This window comes from Bombyx mandarina, chromosome 18 (assembly GCF_030267445.1).
Source record: "Bombyx mandarina strain Sakado chromosome 18, ASM3026744v2".
NCBI lineage: Eukaryota > Metazoa > Arthropoda > Insecta > Lepidoptera > Bombycidae > Bombyx > Bombyx mandarina.
In genome coordinates, this window is record NC_143224.1 from 13413026 (window position 1) to 13431927 (window position 18902).

At 40.4% G+C, this 18902-nt stretch overlaps 1 protein-coding gene across 1 annotated transcript in view; it reads right to left on the reverse strand.

Moving 5' to 3' along the window:
* LOC114242082 (fatty acid synthase) overlaps nt 1-18902 on the reverse strand; it is a 41155-nt gene that overhangs the window by 3910 nt on the left and 18343 nt on the right. The window contains 15 exon segments of the mRNA XM_089734563.1: nt 314-449; nt 3418-3663; nt 4171-4323; nt 4738-4922; nt 6178-6342; nt 6765-6877; nt 7065-7236; nt 7419-7569; nt 8343-8446; nt 9276-9409; nt 9412-9418; nt 10424-10569; nt 11847-12135; nt 12609-12872; nt 13348-13465. Of these exon segments, the coding sequence (XP_089590689.1) occupies nt 314-449; nt 3418-3663; nt 4171-4323; nt 4738-4922; nt 6178-6342; nt 6765-6877; nt 7065-7236; nt 7419-7569; nt 8343-8446; nt 9276-9409; nt 9412-9418; nt 10424-10569; nt 11847-12135; nt 12609-12872; nt 13348-13465 (2383 nt within the window).

Consider the following 18902-nt stretch of genomic DNA (forward strand, 5'->3'; position numbering starts at 1 on the left):
TACTGTGATTTTCGTTAAATCAATGACATATTACTATACCGTCTATCTAAATAAGTTCCATGCCTGTTAGATTGTTTTTTTTATATATTCTTATTATATATTTTCCTGAATTATCATTTATCCATCTGTCTTCACTTCATCAGTTATGGCGATCGTCAACGTAAATATATAAACAAAACAGTAAGTATGTATATGTCTACATAATAAAGTATTATACTTTAAGCAAGTTCTCAGAAGTATGTGATCGCAGTTTAAAAATAAAACAGCTACTTAAGAATCTCATAAAATCTCATAAAATTGGACGAGTACTCACTGTGTCCAGTCCGTCGTAGCGCACAACTAGACTTGTTAGGGCCACTTCATTTCGCGCTTCAAATATTTTCTCAACGGTTCCCATTTGATATTCGTAAGTGTCACTTTGGGAATACTTCGAGATTAACACGAAATTACTAAAATTTGAATAAGGGTGCGTTTATATGTTGTGCTGAATTTTGTATTTAAGTTATGTACTGTCATAATTTGTTCTGGTTAGATGCTTGTAGGATATAGATTTTGGGGTTTTTAAGATTCTTATTATTCAGAAATTAAACATTAAAAATTAAATAACTAATTTTCAGTGTAAATATATTCTCTGTTAAGCTATAAGGTTATCAACTCAACGATATTAATATTAAATATAATAATAATTGACGAAAGTAAGCCTTCCAAATGCAACTGAACCAAGCTAGGGTTTTTCTTATGCTATAAGTACTGTTTACGCTATCTGCAATGGATAATTAGCATTAATATTTTTGAACGTAACTGAGAGCGCATCGATATAGTCCCGCCCCTTTCCCCTCCTATATCAATGACACTTTTTAAAATTCGAGTTTGAATCGTGCGCATCAAAATTGTGCGATCGCGAAAAGGTAGTGAAAATTGAGTGCAGCTAAGTAAGTACTTAAAAAACTGAAAGTGTTTCATCAAGATAAAAAGAAAGAAGACAGGAGTGGCCACTCCAGGAAGATAGTGCTACAAAATATTATAACCACAAAGACACAGACTTTCGGTGAGTTCCTAACAAAATTACCAACCAAGTATCACATCGATTGCGCTCAAAAATATAAATACAAAAGAACCAAGCCCAAACAAGTACAAAAACGCACATAATGATACATGATATAAAATAGTACCCGCGAGCCGCGACTTTCAAATAGAGCAAGAGCCCGCGACAGCCAGACCTTCGTTATTTTATAAAAGCTGAAAGTTTCTCTGTGTATGTCTCCAACACAGGTAAGAACGACCCGCGATTATAGAGTTCCGATTGTGGTTACTTGGGCAGGTAACAGGCAGTAAAGGTATATAAAATAGTACCTTAAATTCGTTAAAGTATAAAGGTTTTTTTTTTTAATATTTACTCCAGAATATCTTTAGAAATCACGATATCCGTTGCCGGACACTTTTTCCAGTTGTTACCCCCTGCCAGACACCCTTAAACTTTAATAAATTTTAATTATACTTTCGTTATACTATAAAAGCTAAATTTTATATATGTTACTTAGGGACTTATAAAAATATGTTACCCCAAGAGCCGGTCAGTTTTAATGGTTCTTACATCTTGCCAGACACATTGAGAGCCCGCTATAGGTGCGAGCGCGAGGTAGCAACTGTTCAAGCGGGTGTGAGCGAGATAGAGTGCTTAGTCTATTGTGATCTTTTACTGCACATCAGCTGTCGTTTATAGGATTTATCCGTTCTAAGCAGTGATATCGAGGCGCTACTCGGCATGGGAAGCTCTGTCATTCTGGCGGGTGACCTAAATTGTAAACACATCAGGTGGAACTCACACACCACAACCCCGAATGGCAGGCGGCTCGACGCGTTAGTCGATGATCTCGCCTTCGATATCATCGCTCCGCTAACCCCGACTCACTACCCGCTAAATATCGCGCATCGCCCGGATATACTCGACATAGCGTTATTAAAAAACGTAACTCTGCGCTTACACTCGATCGAAGTAGTTTTAGAGTTAGATTCAGACCACCGCCCGTCATTATGAAGCTCGGTCGCGCTCCCGATTCCGTTCCCGTCATGAGGACTGTGGTGGATTGGCACACGCTGGGCATTAGCCTGGCTGAATCTGATCCACCATCGCTCCCGTTTAGCCCGGACTCTACCCCGTCTCCTCAGGATACCGCTGAAGCCATAGACATCTTAACGTCACACATCACCTCGACATTAGATAGGTCATCGAAGCAAGTTGTGGCGGAGGACTTCCTTCACCGCTTCAAATTGCCCGACGATATTAGGGAACTCCTTAGAGCTAAGAACGCTTCGATCCGTGCCTACGATAGGTATCCTACAGTGGAAAATCGTACTCGAATGCGTGCCCTACAACGCGACGTAAAGTCTCGCATCGCCGAAGTCCGAGATGCCAGATGGTCTGATTTCTTAGAAGGACTCGCGCCCTCTCAAAGGTCTTACTACCGCTTAGCTCGTACTCTCAAATCGGATACGGTAGTAGCTATGCCCCCCCTCGTAGGCCCCTCAGGCCGACTCGATAGTTCAATATCGACGACAATGAGGAAAATTATAAGAACGATTAAATATTTTTCTTTGACATGTAATATTTTGTTTGTACTTTATAATATTAAAATAACCTTTTTTATTTTCTATAATATTGCTATGAACGTAATAAAATAATTTTTTTATTGGATATCTTAAAAGATCACAATAGACTAAGCACTCTATCTCGCTCACACCCGCTTGAACAGTTGCTACCTCGCGCTCGCACCTACAGCGGGCTGTCAATGTGTCTGGCAAGATGTAAGAACCATTAAAACTGTCCGGCTCTTGGGGTAACATATTTTTATAAGTCCCTAAGTAACATATATAAAATTTAGCTTTTATAGTATAACGAAAGTATAATTAAAATTTATTAAAGTTTAAGGGTGTCTGGCAGGGGGTAACAACTGGAAAAAGTGTCCGGCAACGGATATCGTGATTTCTAAAGATATTCTGGAGTAAATATTAAAAAAAAAAACCTTTATACTTTAACGAATTTAAGGTACTATTTTATATACCTTTACTGCCTGTTACCTGCCCAAGTAACCACAATCGGAACTCTATAATCGCGGGTCGTTCTTACCTGTGTTGGAGACATACACAGAGAAACTTTCAGCTTTTATAAAATAACGAAGGTCTGGCTGTCGCGGGCTCTTGGGCCAAAATATCTTTGTCTAATGACACTGACTTTGACCCGACATCAAAGTCGAACTATCTGCAATTAAGATCAGTAGCTAATGTATTTGAACTATGTGTCTGTAAATAAGTGATAGTTTGGAGAAATCGGTATGATTATCTATTTAGAGAATCACCTTAAATCAATTAAAAAGCTCAAAGATAAATTTAAAATGTCTTCATAGCCATTAAAACTACCTTAGTCCATTACAAATACTTCTGGAAACGACGTCCAAATTAGAAACGAGCAATTCAATATTTATTTGTTTTTCCTTTTTTCTCGAACTTTCTGTATCTTCTTCTCTTCTTTCTGAATTACTAACTAAAAATATTCCTTTTACTTGTCCGATTTTGACACTATCCTTAAGCAGCCGAGTACATCCTTCTTTTGTGTTTAACAAGTATGAAGTAAGTTTGACTGCTGCAGTAAGCTTATTCCATATCCTGTTTAATAATTAAAAAAAATGAGTTCGTGTTTGGTAAAATGCGTTTTATAGTAAAGTTTGTAAACATATTTTGGTGGTTAATGACATCCATTCAGCAACTTGATCGTTTGGTGTTTTGCTACGGATTTTTTATTTTTATTGCTTAAATGGGTGGACGAGCACACAGCCCGCCTGGTGTTAAGTGGTTACTGGAGCCCATAGACATCTACAACGTAAATGCGCCACCCACCTTGAGATATAAGTTCTAAGATCTCAAGTATAGTTACAACGGCTGCCCCGCCCTTCAAACCGAAACGCATTACTGCTTCACGGCAGAAATAGGCAGGGTGGTGGTACCTACCCGCGCGGACTCACAAGAGGATATGACGCATGCATTTTTATTCCAGAGTCATTTTATCACAACGACTTAAATTCACCTACATGACCTTGACCTTGCCATCTTCTTAGTTTTGATCCTTTAGAATAACTTCATAATAGGTTTACTAATATAATAATATCAACTTACATCAATTTTGAATAAACGTATCCAGATATTTCATTGTTCGTATTGATCATGACTTTACTGGCTCCCTTTTTGATAATATTATCAGCAAACTCAATACCCAAATAGGTATCATCACAGACGACTATATAAACTGCATTTGGTAAATATGTCATTCTGGAAAAATTGTTGGTTCCAATATTTACCAAACTATTGGAACGTCACAATCTATACTCTAATATATAAATCTACAGTGATTTTTACGGCTGTTCCGTTATAACTTCTGAACCATACATCCGATTGACTTGAATCTTGGTATCCATGTAGAAAATACATGCACTTAATGGATAGGCTAATATTTATATGAGTTTTGGGCTCCCTACACCAGTTGCAGGCACGTTAATGATGAGAATCTTTGTGGGATGAGAAATAATAATGTTAATTTTAAATACCCAGCGAAGCGGACGGGTACAGCTAGTAGATTATAATACTAAGAAACTGGAGCTATTTTTGGAGTTGCACTTCTTATTTGCTACGCTAATTCTTATTATAATCATTTTAAGATATTTAAGAATCTTGAGGGAAACCTACCTTGAAGGGATATTTTGTTCAATTTTGAAATTGGGATCCTTCATTTGAACTAAAACCTTTCCTTTCTGTTTACTTGACGACAGAAGTTTAAAGGCTTTCGTAACTGCTATATTTGGGTAAACGACTCTACTTAAAGGCCTAACAATACCCTTTGCAATACCTTGAGCTATCATGTTTCGTAAAATCTGAAAAAGGATATTAAAAAAATAATTAAGATGTACAGTTGTCTAGAGTTTTTGACATATAAGATCGTACACAGTTGGAAATATGAAATCGTAAAAGGGATGTTAATCAACGTGTTGTGCTGAGTTAACTCTGTGTAGCGATGGAAAAGAAATGACACAGTCATTAATTGTAAAAATCTATGTATTAGCTGCATCCTGTACGTCCTGTTGTTTTACGTCATCTATTATTTACGTCTTTTTTTACTATTAAGACGGGTGAATAAGTTTACGGCCCACCTGGTATTAAGTGGTCACCGGAGCCATAGACGTCACCAACGTAAATGCTGCTACGTGCCTTGAGACATGAGTTATTAGTCTCAGTTTTTCAGTACAATGGCTGCCCCACCCGTCAATCTGAAAGGCATTACTGCTTCACGGCAGAAATAGGCAGGGTGGTGGTACATACCCGTGCGGACACAAAAGACACCCCACCACCAAATAGTTTTAGTGTGAATGTTACGGAGATCGTAGATTTAATTCAGTGTTTAAATAATTTCACGAGACGCAGTGACATTACGACATAATGGGTTTTTGTAAATCCATTTTGAAGTAGCTCTGAATTTGGTAATATTTCCTTAACAAGTTTATACTTTAGTTTATATAAGTGAAAGACACGGTTAAGTATTTTGACTAATTGTTACCACCAATTAATGAGTTAATAATTAATGGCTTCATAAAAGCTTCTACAAAGTGCGGTTTTGACACAAATAAGCATTCCTGCTTTAACAGTGGGACCGCTTTTCTAAAGCAATTGAGAATTAAATGTGAAGTTTTGATATTCAGTCATCTAATCTGATCCGTGTATGAGTTTCTGTCTGATAATCTTCTATCTTCTATATAGTTATATATAAAAATGAATTGCTGTTCGTTAGTCTCGCTAAAACTCGAGAACGGCTCGATCGATTTGGCTAATTTTGGTCTTGAATTATTTGTGGAAGTCCAGGGAAGGTTTAAAAGGTAGATAAATATGAAAATGCTCGGAATTAAATAAAAATAACAATATTGTTTTTCCTTTGATGTGGGGGACACATCGGACGGATTCCTTTTGTTTGTTTTAAGTTTATTTTATACAAAAGTTTAGGTATTTTATTTATCGATTGAGGCATTACGAAGTCTGCCGGGTCAGCTAGTAGTAAATATAATTCATATGGATCGTTGCCTTAACTAGTCTGTCTGTCATAAACAGCCTTAACTAATCCGACTGTCATAAAAATACCTTCTTATCTTCAGCGAATTCAGTCCTGAAAATATTAGAAAAATCAACAGCCTTATACGATCTATCGCCTCGGATAAACCCCATGTAGAAATCTTTGTTTTTTTTCATGTCTGATTTGCTGATGTCCAAAAATATGCCACTGGCTCTGACACATTTCATCAAAGCCTGAGAAACAAAGTTATATCAGTTTAGTGAGCACTCGACTAGTGTCTAAAATTCGTAGAACGAAACTACCCACTACTTACATACAAAATTATGATGATCACTCAAAATATTAATCTCGACTACATTTTTTAATAAGTTGCATACAAAATTTAACACAAAGCGTTTTTTTTTTCAATAGTTTCTATTAAATTAATCCAATTGTTGTTCCTAGCGTTTACTTTTTGTAAGAAGCCTAGCAATGTAATTTTTTATTCTATACATTTGGAAAATAGATTTGCGACGCTAAAATTATAACTCAAATTTTCTGATAATATTCTCCCAAGCTCTTCTTGGGATAAAGAATCAATGGCCTTAACGACTCTAAGTCGCATTTTATTAATCGTATTTAATTTTACTTATATTAGAAAAGTAAAGTGACTCACCTCTCGTAGATGACCGCTGTCTAAATTTATAATTATATCGCAACGTTTATTCTCAGAATTAAATACAGGCATGTTATATAAAGCTTCAAGGTGCGAAAATCCAATATGACTTTCTGAAATAAAGTACTTAGAAATAATATTCGAGTACTAAAAACTTGACGCTACGACAGTATTCAACGTGTCAGTTTTTTTTGTGCAAAAATATACTCTTTTATATCTTCTTTCAAGATTGAGGACACGGTGTAATAGCTTCTTTAATCTAATGTTATATATAATTATGATAACAAACCCAATACTAACCTGGAAGTTCAGGGAATAGCTGCAATAAAAAGTTCTTCTTATAAATATCTTTTACGGTTGTGTAAATAGAACAGTTCATAGCCAGGCATATGGAGATGACTGCTTGTCCCAGAGCCCCAGCGCCTCCCGTGATGAATACTGTTTTTCCACTAGAAACATTGCTCCTTAGTGCCTATGGAATATAATAGATTTTTTGTAGCCTATGCTGAGTGGCACTATAAAGTCATTTCAGGTAAAAAAAAAACTTTAAAAGTGTATATATTCATTACTTACTTAATCAGATGGAATAGGGGAACTGTCCTTTGCTGATATAAAACTTGGAATAGTTAATATAATATATCCCATCCATCTTACCAAGCAATAGAAGGCATGGAGGTACGCTAGAGGAACGGTGGCTGCGTCTTCAAGCGTCCAGTGTTCAGGTACTGACCACGTTAGATCTGGATCAGCTTCCACTGAGCTAGACAACGACCCTTCGCGTACCAAGCCCATTATTTTCTCCCCTCTGTTAAAGGAAAATGTCTTATTTACAATTAAAATGTATCATTTTATTCTATACTCATTTTGTCTTGATTCTCTAAATTAATCTAAAGACATCTAATCTTAAATGTAGAACTTTGTAGGATTCCATTCGAAAGGAAACAGTACTATCTTACTTATTTTGCCACTAAACACTCAACACATGCAGCTTAAAAATGCAGCAGTTTGAAATTTAAACAGCAATATTGTTGAGTGCATCTGGCCAGTTCGATTTGGTGAGATGGACGCGCTAATGACCGAAACCACTGCCCCTGGTACAACTTCATTATCTTTATAAAAGCTCTCTATAAAAACATCTCATGCATAAAAACCTCAATATAAAATCTCTATTTTTAATTATAGTGTGGAAATTAAGTACGGAGCTACAGACCTTACCTGCTTGTATATTAAGGCTTTCAATCAATATACTTAAAAGCCCTGGAAGAAATAAGTAAAAACATCCTATTTACTAGTGGTAGGACCTCTTGTGAGTCCGCGCGGGTGGGTACCACCACCCTGCTTATTCCTGCCGTGAAGCAGTAATGCGTTTCGGTTTGAAGGGTGGGGCAGCCGTTGTAGCTATACTTGAGACCTTAGAACTTATATCTCAAGGTTGGTGGCGCATTTACGTTGTGGATGTCTATGGGCTCCAGTAACCACTTAACACCAGTGGGCTGTGAGCTCGTCCACCCTCTAAGCAATAAAAAAAAACCAAAGTACAATATTTAAAAATGCCTTGAATTTATGAAGTCAACTAACTTTGAATTATAGCCACTGAAGTCCATTCCGAAATACGATCTGTTGTTATTCTCACAACTAACAGCCTTCTGGCAATCTTTTAGTGACAGTCCTGCATAGCAAACCTTCAAATGAGAAAAGTACATTTAAATAATAAGCATATTAATCTAGGTACTTAGATTATGGAGAGAAATAGTGTACCTTGTGTGTGGATGATATTATTATTGTTCAAAATGCATATAAATATATTTGTTTAAAATACTTAGTAGATTCATGCTGACTATTTTTGCGATACGGTTCGATAGATAGGATAATAACCTTGATTGCTGTACATACATTTGAAATGTCGACCCGAGCAAAAAGATCTTAATATGAATAGAGTAATTAAGTTTATGACAATTATACCATCCATTTTTTTACGAGATAAAATTTAAAATCGTGTGTGTACTTATCAACATCAATAAAAAATACCGAAATCCTAATATTCTTATTACGTATTTCATGTATAACTACATCTTTAATTTACAGTATACTAGCGACCCGCCCTCGCTTCGCTTCGGAAACTGTAATTTATTATTGATTTCTCCACTATTTAATGGATGGTATTATACAAATAAATCTTCCTCTTCAATCGCTCTATCTATTAAAAAAACCGCATTAAAATCCGTTGCGTACTTTTAAAGATTTAAGCATACATAGGGACAGACAGATATAGGGACAGAGAAAGCGACTTTGTTTTATACTATGTAGTGATTATACTATAGTTACCTGAATAATCCTTCACTAAAAGCCATCCACTAAAAACTTTAAAATACATTTTTCATATTAAATTTATATTGCAGAACATTGATAATCACCTTGTAAAACAAAGCTAACCGAAACATGAAAGGGAACACAATAATACGTTAATGCACGAGAGAATATCAGACGTGATCATTTCAATAAAAATAATACCTCAACGCGTTCACTATCAGTTGTAACTGGAGCTTCAGCCCACGTCAATTCATCAATGCTGCCGGGTTGTTTGTTAATTAGGATCACGTTACGAACGCTTGCTGACTTCTCACTTGATGTGTAGTAGTGGCCTCCCATTGCCCCTGCGATAATCGGCACACTTGTGATCCATTTACATAACATATTCAAAATTTTCTTCCAATTGTAATTTATACAAACATTACGCACAAGATTTTTTTAAACTTATTTTGTACTACAAAATGACGTAGCGTTAAGTACTAAATCTATATATATATAAATGAATTGTCTCGCTAAAACTCGAGAACGGCTGGACCGATTTGACTAATTTTGGTCTTGACTTATTTGTGGAAGTCCAGAGAAGGTTTAAAAGGTATATAAATATGAAAATTCTCAGAATTAAATAAAAATAACAATTTTGTTTTTCCTTTTATGTGTCCCCCGTCGGACGGATTCATTTTGTTTGTTTGAAGTTTATTTTACACAAAACTTAGGTCTTTTATTTATCGATGAGGCACTATGAAGTTTGCCGGGTCAGCTAGTTGTATATAAAATTTTGATAATTGTTTAATCTTTTTTTTTGTCTCCCACTAGGTGAGATCAGCACAGCTCATTTTTTTATTCCATTCTCTTCTATCAGCCGTCATCTCAACACTCACTCCTCTCTCTCTCTCATATCATCATTCACACACTCCATCTATGTCTTCTTCGGTCTATCTCTTCCGTCTCTACGTTGCAATACCATTTCCATACATCTCCTAGTCACATGCATCTTCTCTCTACGCATCACATGCCCATACCACTGTTTTCACACTTCACGTTGATAAGTGTATAATGTTTCCATAATATCCTTACTTAAGATAGACTAGACAAACGACTTTAACTATAATTATAAAGGTAGGCTTCACATTTCTTTTGGTATGTGATAATTATTGGAGTTGATATCCAGCTTCTTTTTATCAATCTGAAGCCGTGTGTTTCGTATTCAAATGAGTTGAAATAAAACGATTCGAAATTCGGTATTTTGATAACAAAATTTTACTTTTTACTTAGTCTTATTATTTTTTATCAGAACTGCTGTTCTATATTAGTATTATAGGCTGAAGAACGTAAATAATTCATCTATCTACCTTTTTAAAAACATTGTTAGCCAAATTCAAATCCAATTGGTTTTGGTAAAATGAATGGTCAGGATCAAACTTCGGTGCACAAGTATCTTCTATACTTATAGCAGATAGTTTTTGGCATCCTTCTCTTCTTATTTTTTTAACCAATCCTGAAACAAAAATGATGAAGACCTCAAATTCGTGTAGTTTTGTTAGAAAAATTTAGAGACGGTGAAATTTGTTTCGGAATTTTTTTCCACCATAGCGATTGATGTCAGTCCGAAACCTGTGTTTGAAGTCTTAAACATAATTAATGAGGTTCACTTCGTCATTCGTTGACCACGATAATTATATAAAGTTTTTTTTTTTATATACATATTGTACTCAAAAGAAAATACAATAAAAACAGATTTAAAGAATGTCTTAATACTATGTACAAAGGCGAGCTTAACTCATTCATGAGTTTTCTTCCAGCAAACCCTTTTCAGAGAGAAATACAATGTATAAGAGGGGAATAGTGTACAATATAAAAGGTATTAAAGCATGACTGTAAAACAAAACTTTAAAAAAAAAATTAATCTAAAATGAATAATACATATAAATAAACATACATAAAACAATAACTTAAATACAATTAAAGTAAAGTACATATTGGGTACTGGAAATATCGTATATTATATTGTTGAATAAAACAAAAATACTAGATATCTTATTACAACTTCCACTTAATGGCGAAAATGGGGTTACGGCTCACATTTACATAGTGTTACTAGAAAATTTTTTTGTGCTAATGTAGATCACGGCCCATCTGGAGTTATAAGATCACTGGAGCCTATAGGCTCAACAACAAGGGCTGTCTCACTCTTAAAACCAAAACAGATTACAGCTTCACGGCAGAAATAGGCAGGATCCTACCTGTGCGGATTCACAAGACCACTAGTACACACCCTACCACAGAAACACTACGATTTTACCTCTGTCCACTTCGAAACAAAAGATTGGGATCTCCATTACTTTGGTACCGCCACTTTCCTGACCAACTTACTTTCAAATTAGTATCCAAGAAGATACCTTGCTGCCAGTAAATCAAAACATCGGTAACAGGAACTATAATATGTGTAATTTTGAAGTCGTCGTAGCCTAAAGGATAAGACGTCCGGTGCGTTCGTATGTAGCGATATAATTACTGGTGGTAGGACCTCTTGTGAGTCCACGCGGGCAGGTACCACCACCCCGCCTATTTCTGCTGTGAAGCAGTAATGCGTTTCGGTTTTGAAGTGTGGGGCAGCCGTTGTAACTAAACTTGAGACCTTAGAACTTATATCTCAAGGTGGGTGGCGCATTTATGTTGTACATGTCCATGGGCTCCAGTAACCACTTAACATCAGGTGGGGTGTGAGCTCGTTCACCCATCTAAGCAATAAAAAAAATGACGTTAGGTACATACCTGAAATACCGCAAAAACGTTGCCTATCGGATATCATAATTACGTTTGTTTTCTTCAACTCCTCTGACACATCCATCCAACCATATTTACATGTATCGTTAATGGGTATACATGTACGATCTACTCGATGTAGAGGGATTCTCTTCAAAAGTATAAGTATTTCATTTCCATTTGACATACACGTTATTACGTTAAAATAATTCTTAATTAGATGATTTTTCGGTAAGTCTTGTTCGAATGTTAATAAGAATGTATCCTCTGAGATTATCCTTTGTATTTTTGTTAATTTCTGTGCAAAGAAATGTAAAGGATTTGTAGTGTTTGATCACAAAACGGTGGACCAGATAAATGAGAGTTTGTGTTTTTTTTTAATCCAAACGATTTTTTTTTTGAAGAAGTAATAGGAAAAGAAAAAAATCTGTTTCACTGTTGCTTTTCTTTAAGAAAAAATATGTTATTTACTAACCATATGAGAAGCCACTGTAACTAAAACCAAGTTTGTATAAATATTTGTTATTTTGAGGTCATAATTTATTTCTAAATTTCATGCTTTTTCTCGGGTGACAGTGACTACAATCTCTTTAAAGAGGAAAAAAACGATCATGGAATCTATTTCTGAATACATAATCTTGAAAGGTAGATTATTATTGACAAAAATTCACACCCAAAGGTGAGTTTCATTAAGGAACCGAACTTCTTACCTATTCTTGTAAAATGTATTTATTAAAACTCTCTGGTACCGCTATCAATATTGATACTCACTTGTTTATCGTTCACAATATTGTCGATAATGACTAAGTTGACTTTAGATAGTTCATCATCAACCACGAGCATACTATTAATCTTTTTTTGAGAATTGTCAATATCTAATGTATCAAGTTCTACCTCCATTGGTTCAGTCTGAATTACTTTCTCAATAGCGTCAGATACACCGACAGTTATTGAGGCTGATTTAATTATTTTAATTTTTTGCGAAAATGTATTCTCTGCTACTATATTTAAAACCACATTAACAGCTCGCTGTAACTGTAAACGAAACATGAGTATCATTTATAACAACAGGCAATAATGTATTAATTGTTTCAAATCTAAAAATAGATTGGTGAATTCAAGTGATCGACCCGCTATAGTAAATTTTAAGGTATCCACAAATATATACAGTAATTACATATGCTCCTTCAAATGCGTCACTCTAGAAAGTCTGGGTTATAGAATATTAGAAAAAGATGCTCTCACAATCGTCTTTCAGTTGAACTATGGTTTGAAATACGGGTTTTATATCCCCCCTTATATGTATATCTTAGCTTTTCTCATCAATTAATACCATTTTAGGCTCCAGTAACCACTTAACACCAGGTGGGCTGTGAGGTCGTCCACCCATCTAAGTAATAAAAAAAAAAGGTATTACTGCGAGGCAGATCCAATCGTTACTACGTGTTATTATTGTTGCCTGTCTAGTAGAATAACCTGATGACTTTTATATTAGCCATTAGGTACTTACACTAACTTCCTCAGTTGGATATTGTGGACAGAACGATAATATTTGTAGGCCGTCTGCCTCTTTGTCTATAACTTCTTTCTCGGTGAAAATTAAGCGGTCTATCTCAACTCCTGCGCACCTGCAACAACAAACTAATTAATGAACAATTTAAATTCATCTGTAATATTAATAACGAGCTTTTAAAGTTTCCTTTTTTTTTTTTTTTGTGATTGAAAGTTTACTGGTGGCCCGAAGGCCTTTCCAGTTTCACCAGGACAGGTGGGCGAGCAAAGGCTCAGCCAAGAGGGGTGGGATTTGCTAACAACTGCCCGAGCGCCTCCGAAGGAGACCTAACAACTCAAGAGCAATTGTTTCGCGAATGAATCTACTACCGGATCGGAATCGCGACCCGCTGAGAAGATCCGGCGAGAAACTCAGCGGGCTGATGCATGGGTTAGGTTGCACGTCGACCTCTTTGTCGAGTTCGACGAGTACGGTTACCGGGGTCCCTAAGCCTGCCCCTAGAATTAGAGCTGAAGGCATCTAATGCAAAGGTTATTGGATCTGATGGATCCGCAAGGACGTGTCTAGGGCGTCGACGGTGACTGGCTCCTGCATGATCAGGATTCGGGGAGTAGTCAGCGGCGGCAACGATAAGGCGATTATCATGACGCATAGCCTTATCGAAGTATCGTTCCGACGCTGACTTCATGTATTTCCGAATTGATTCGAGGCCCAGGTCGTCGTGTAGGTCAACGTTCCTCACGAACCACGGAGCCCCGACAGCTAACCTGCAAAAGCGGGATTGTAGGGATTGGAGGGTGTCTATGTGTGTGCGGGCCGCGTGAGCAAACACCACACTCGCGTAAGTCATGACGGGCCTTATGCAAGTTTTGTAAAGTGTCACCTTGTTCCGAAGGGACATTTTACTCCGCTTACAGATCATGGGGTAGAGTCTACCGAGAATAAACGCGGCACGGTCACGGACTGATTTTATATGCGGGCGGAATGTCATCGATGCATCCAGGGTAACGCCCAGGTACTTGACCTTCCTGGCCCAGGGTATGGGTTGTCTAAAGAGAGTAATCGGGGGTGTGAGATTCCTCCTCCTAATCCGGGAGGAAATCCGTGTGGAGCTTCCCCTCTGAAATAGCACCGCAGTACTTTTCGCTGGGTTGATGTCTATGCGCCATTTTTGGAACCACTGTCCTAGGGCTAGGGCTGCGCTCTGAAGCTTCTTCGCGATTAGGGACTTATTTCTACTAGAATAGTAAACAGTCGTGTCGTCGGCGAATAAAGCTAAATGGGTCGGCGGCGACCGGGGAATATCGTTGACGAATAAGCTAAATAGGAGGGGTGAGAGGACAGAGCCTTGCGGGACTCCAGCTGTGAGAGGTCGTGGGGAGGAGCGGGTTCCCTCGACTCGATATCGAAAAGAGCGGTTCGACAAGAAGTCCCGTATGATGAGCACGAGACTATCCGGCACGCCCATGTTGAATAGTTTGAAAATCAAACCATTGTGCCAGACTTTGTCGAACGCTTTTGCGACGTCGAAGAAGAGAGCTCCCGTGTATAACGGTTTTGGTCGATTAAGCCCCACAAGAATGTGCTCCGTGAGGCGGTGCACCTGTTGAACGCATGAGTGATTTGTACGGAATCCGAATTGTTCATCGATGAGAATGCCCTTGGATGAGACGAAGTCTCTGAGACGTTTGTAGAGCAGACGCTCATACAGTTTGCCTAGAGACATGAGGAGGCTAATCGGGCGGTAGCTCGTCGGATGATTTTTTGGTTTACCGGGTTTATGTATGCCGATAACGTCCGCTTCTTTCCACACCGCGGGAAAGATACAGTTCGCCATAGCGGCATTGAAAATAGATGCCAACATCACGATGAGTTGGACGGGTAGAAGTTTTATAACGCGGTTAGATATACCGTCGGAACCGGGAGCCTTGCGAGGACGTAGGTCTTTGATCAAGTCTTTAACTTCTATCGGGGTGACGGGTGGTAACGCATCCGATGGTGGCAAGGAGGCTCTGCGTTCTACCTCACTGTCTACTAATTCTACATGAACAGGGTCCACGGATTGAGTGCTGGGCGTGCACTGGGTTTGCAATGTATCGGCCAGCAGCTCTGCTTTTTCGTCATCATCGAACGCCGCGAGTCGGCCTGAGGGGCCTACGAGGGGGGGCATAGTTACTACTGTATCCGATTTGAGAGTACGAGCTAAGCGGTAGTAAGACCTTTGGGAGGGCGCGAGTCCTTCTAAGAAATCAGACCATCTGGCATCTCGGACTTCGGCGATGCGAGACTTTACGTCGCGTTGTAGGGCACGCATTCGAATACGATTTTCCGCGGTAGGATACCTGTCGTAGGCGCGTATCGAGGCGTTCTTAGCTCTAAGGAGTTCCCTAATATCGTCGGACAATTTGAAGCGGTGAAGGAAGTCCTCCGCTACAACTTGTTTCGATGACCTATCTAATGTCGAGGTGATGTGTGACGTTAAGATGTCTATGGCTTCAGCGGTATCCTGAGGAGACGGGATAGAGTCCGGGTTAAACGGGAGCGATGGTGGATCAGATTCAGCCAGGCTGATGCCCAGCGTGTGCCAATCCACCACAGTCCTCGTGACAGGAACGGAATCGGGAGCGCGACCGAGCTTCATAATGACGGGACGGTGGTCTGAATCTAACTCTGAAACTACTTCGATCGAGTGTAAGCGCAGAGTTACGTTTTTTAATAACGCTATGTCGAGTATATCCGGGCGATGCGCGATATTTAGCGGGTAGTGAGTCGGGGTTAGCGGAGCGACGATATCGAAGGCGAGATCATCGACTAACGCGTCAAGCCGCCTGCCATTCGGAGTTGTGGTGTGTGAGTTCCACCTGATGTGTTTACAATTTAGGTCGCCCGCAAGAATGACAGAGCTCCCCATGCCGAGCAGCGCCTCGATATCACTGCTTAGAACGATCTTATCCGGTGGAAGATAAACGGACGCGATAACGATCGGCGCGTGTCCCGTCAGTGAGATTCGGCACACTGATGCTTCGATATTAGCGAGCGCGGGAGGATCGAGCGGGACGCAATGCAGGGCTCTTCTATAGTAAATGACGGTACCACCACCACGAGCAGAGAGCCTATCGTTCCTGACCATGTTATAGTTCGCGATTTTAGGGTCACGGCGCGCGGGCTTAAGTAGGGTCTCCTGCACTAAAAAGATATCAATTTGATGGTCACGCAAAAAGTCAGAAACCTGATCACGTTGATTTGCGAGACCGTAAGCGTTAAAAAATCCTATCGTTACGGATAGGGGCTTTATTCTACTTATATACGCCATTGATTACCGGCGGAGTGAGGGGAGGACGTACGTATTTAATGACGCGTATACGTCGGCGTATTCCTGCACAACGGCGATAAAGTGTTGTGCAGTGGAGGCAGCGCGAATGGCGTCGCCCAAAGCGTTAACGCGCTCAAAGTTGATCGACTGAAAGAAGTCGATCGCTAAAGCGAGATTTTCGGACGCGGTCGGAGGGCAAGTCGCGGGAGAGGGACGAGTCGCGGGGGCGGGACGAATCGCGGAGGAGGGAGTTGTAGCCGTGTTCGTGTACGGCAGCGGTTTTGCCCAGGCCGAGACACTGGGCACCGCCGCCGGAACGAACGCTGGCTTAGCCTGCGACGCAGAGGGTGCCGAGGCTTTGATGTCTGGGCCGGAAGCTCGGAGGCGGTTTTGGCGGGCGACGCGGCGATTTATTTTAGGGGCTCGGGGGCAACCACGGTAATTCGCGGGGTGACCCTGTGTTCGACACAGGACGCAGCTAGGCGGTTCCGTCGCGGTTATTTGGTCGCGAGCGCAGAGGGCCGTGGCGTGATCGCCCAAACACTTAACACATCGGGGGCGCGCGTGACAGTTACGGGAAGAGTGCCCGTACAATTGACAGTTATGGCACTGGCTAGGAGTGCCTTTTTTATGGGGGGCTTCGATGGCGATACCGGAGAGCCTACAGACGGTCTGTGTGTTGAAGATTTTCTTACCCTCGGGGGTAGGCTGGAGGGTGACTAGAACCATATTATATGGCTCCCTACCGCGACCGGTGTGCATACGGTGCACAGAATTCACTGGAAAGCCCTGTTCTAACAGATCGGCCTTGACGAGCTCTACATCTAACTCTTTAGGGATTCCGCGTATTACAACGCGGAGTTCGCGCTCCTCCTGGAGCGTATAAGTATGGAAACTTATACGTTCCTTACGGAGGTAAGAAGAGAGGGCCCTATGGTCGTCGGGTGTTTGAACCTTAATTTGAATGCCGTTCGCGAGGTTACGGGCATTCGTGAAATTTATATTTTTGGCCTTAAGGGCCAGGCAAACTCGATCCCAAGCTGCCTTCTCCTGAAGGATAACCGGGGGAGGGGTCTGGGTTTTATTTTGTGCCACCGGACGCGGCGACGGAGTGGCACGGGCTGGGGGCGCAACGGGAGTCTGAGGGCGGGGGCGCGACGCGTTCACGGCTTTGCTAATTTTAGCGGCCGCGGGAGCTCGAGACTCCGCGGCACGCTTCTTACCCTTCTGTACCAGGGTGAATCCATCCGTCGATGAGGCGGGGGCGAGGTCGACCTCCATGTCCGAGTCAGAGTCGGAGCACGAGGAGGCGGGTGCAGGCGACCTACGAGCAAGTGTAGGTGTTTTAGAGGGCGCGACGGAGGCCGCGGATGATCGCTCAGCTGAAACGATGGTCACGGCGGACGACGCAGCAGCTTTTCTCGCCAGTATAGGCGACACGGGAGCGGCAGGCACGACAGAGGCTGCGGTGCTCAATGCAGAAGCTCTGCACGCAGGTACAGGCGACGCAGGAGCAGCGAGCGCGGCGGAGTCCTCGAGAGGGCTCGCAGTGTGATTGACCTTGAAGGCCAGAAACTCTGAGGCGAGCTGTGGGTGGCGAAGTCGGAGGAATTCCGCGAATACAGCGTCCATGATCGCTGAGTACCCAGGTGGGGCGGCCCCGGGTCTTGAAAACACTCGCCTTGCGGCGAGGCCCCAACTTCTCGGACCTGAGCGGTTCTATTGAACACAGGTGGCAATGCGGCGCGATTACTACAGGACAAAGAAAAAGCTCAACAAAACAGAAATTACAAAAAGAAACAAAACAAATAAATACTTGCAGGAAAACACTTTGTCGGCAAATGTTCCACGAACACAAAAATAACTAAAACAAAACAAATAAAAGCTTCCAGGAAACACACTTGGTCGGCAGATGTATCACGAACACAGGCCGCGCGAACAATGGCCGGGCTAACAAAAGCCGGGCGAACAAAGACCGGGCGATCGAGTGGACAATGAGCACGTCCGCACGTGACGGGTGCCTCTATCGGAATGATTTAAAGTTTCCATAACATCATGATAACTATTACTATTATATTTTAAGAGAAGTTCCCACTTACCAATATGTTCACAATATGTAGCCATTAATAATAAGTAATAAGCATAAGCTGCAGTTTGTGAAGGCTGATTTGTGTGGATGCTAAAGTATAAGTGGGTGTTAAGCATATAAAAAATACAAAATGTGTGCAATTCACACGTG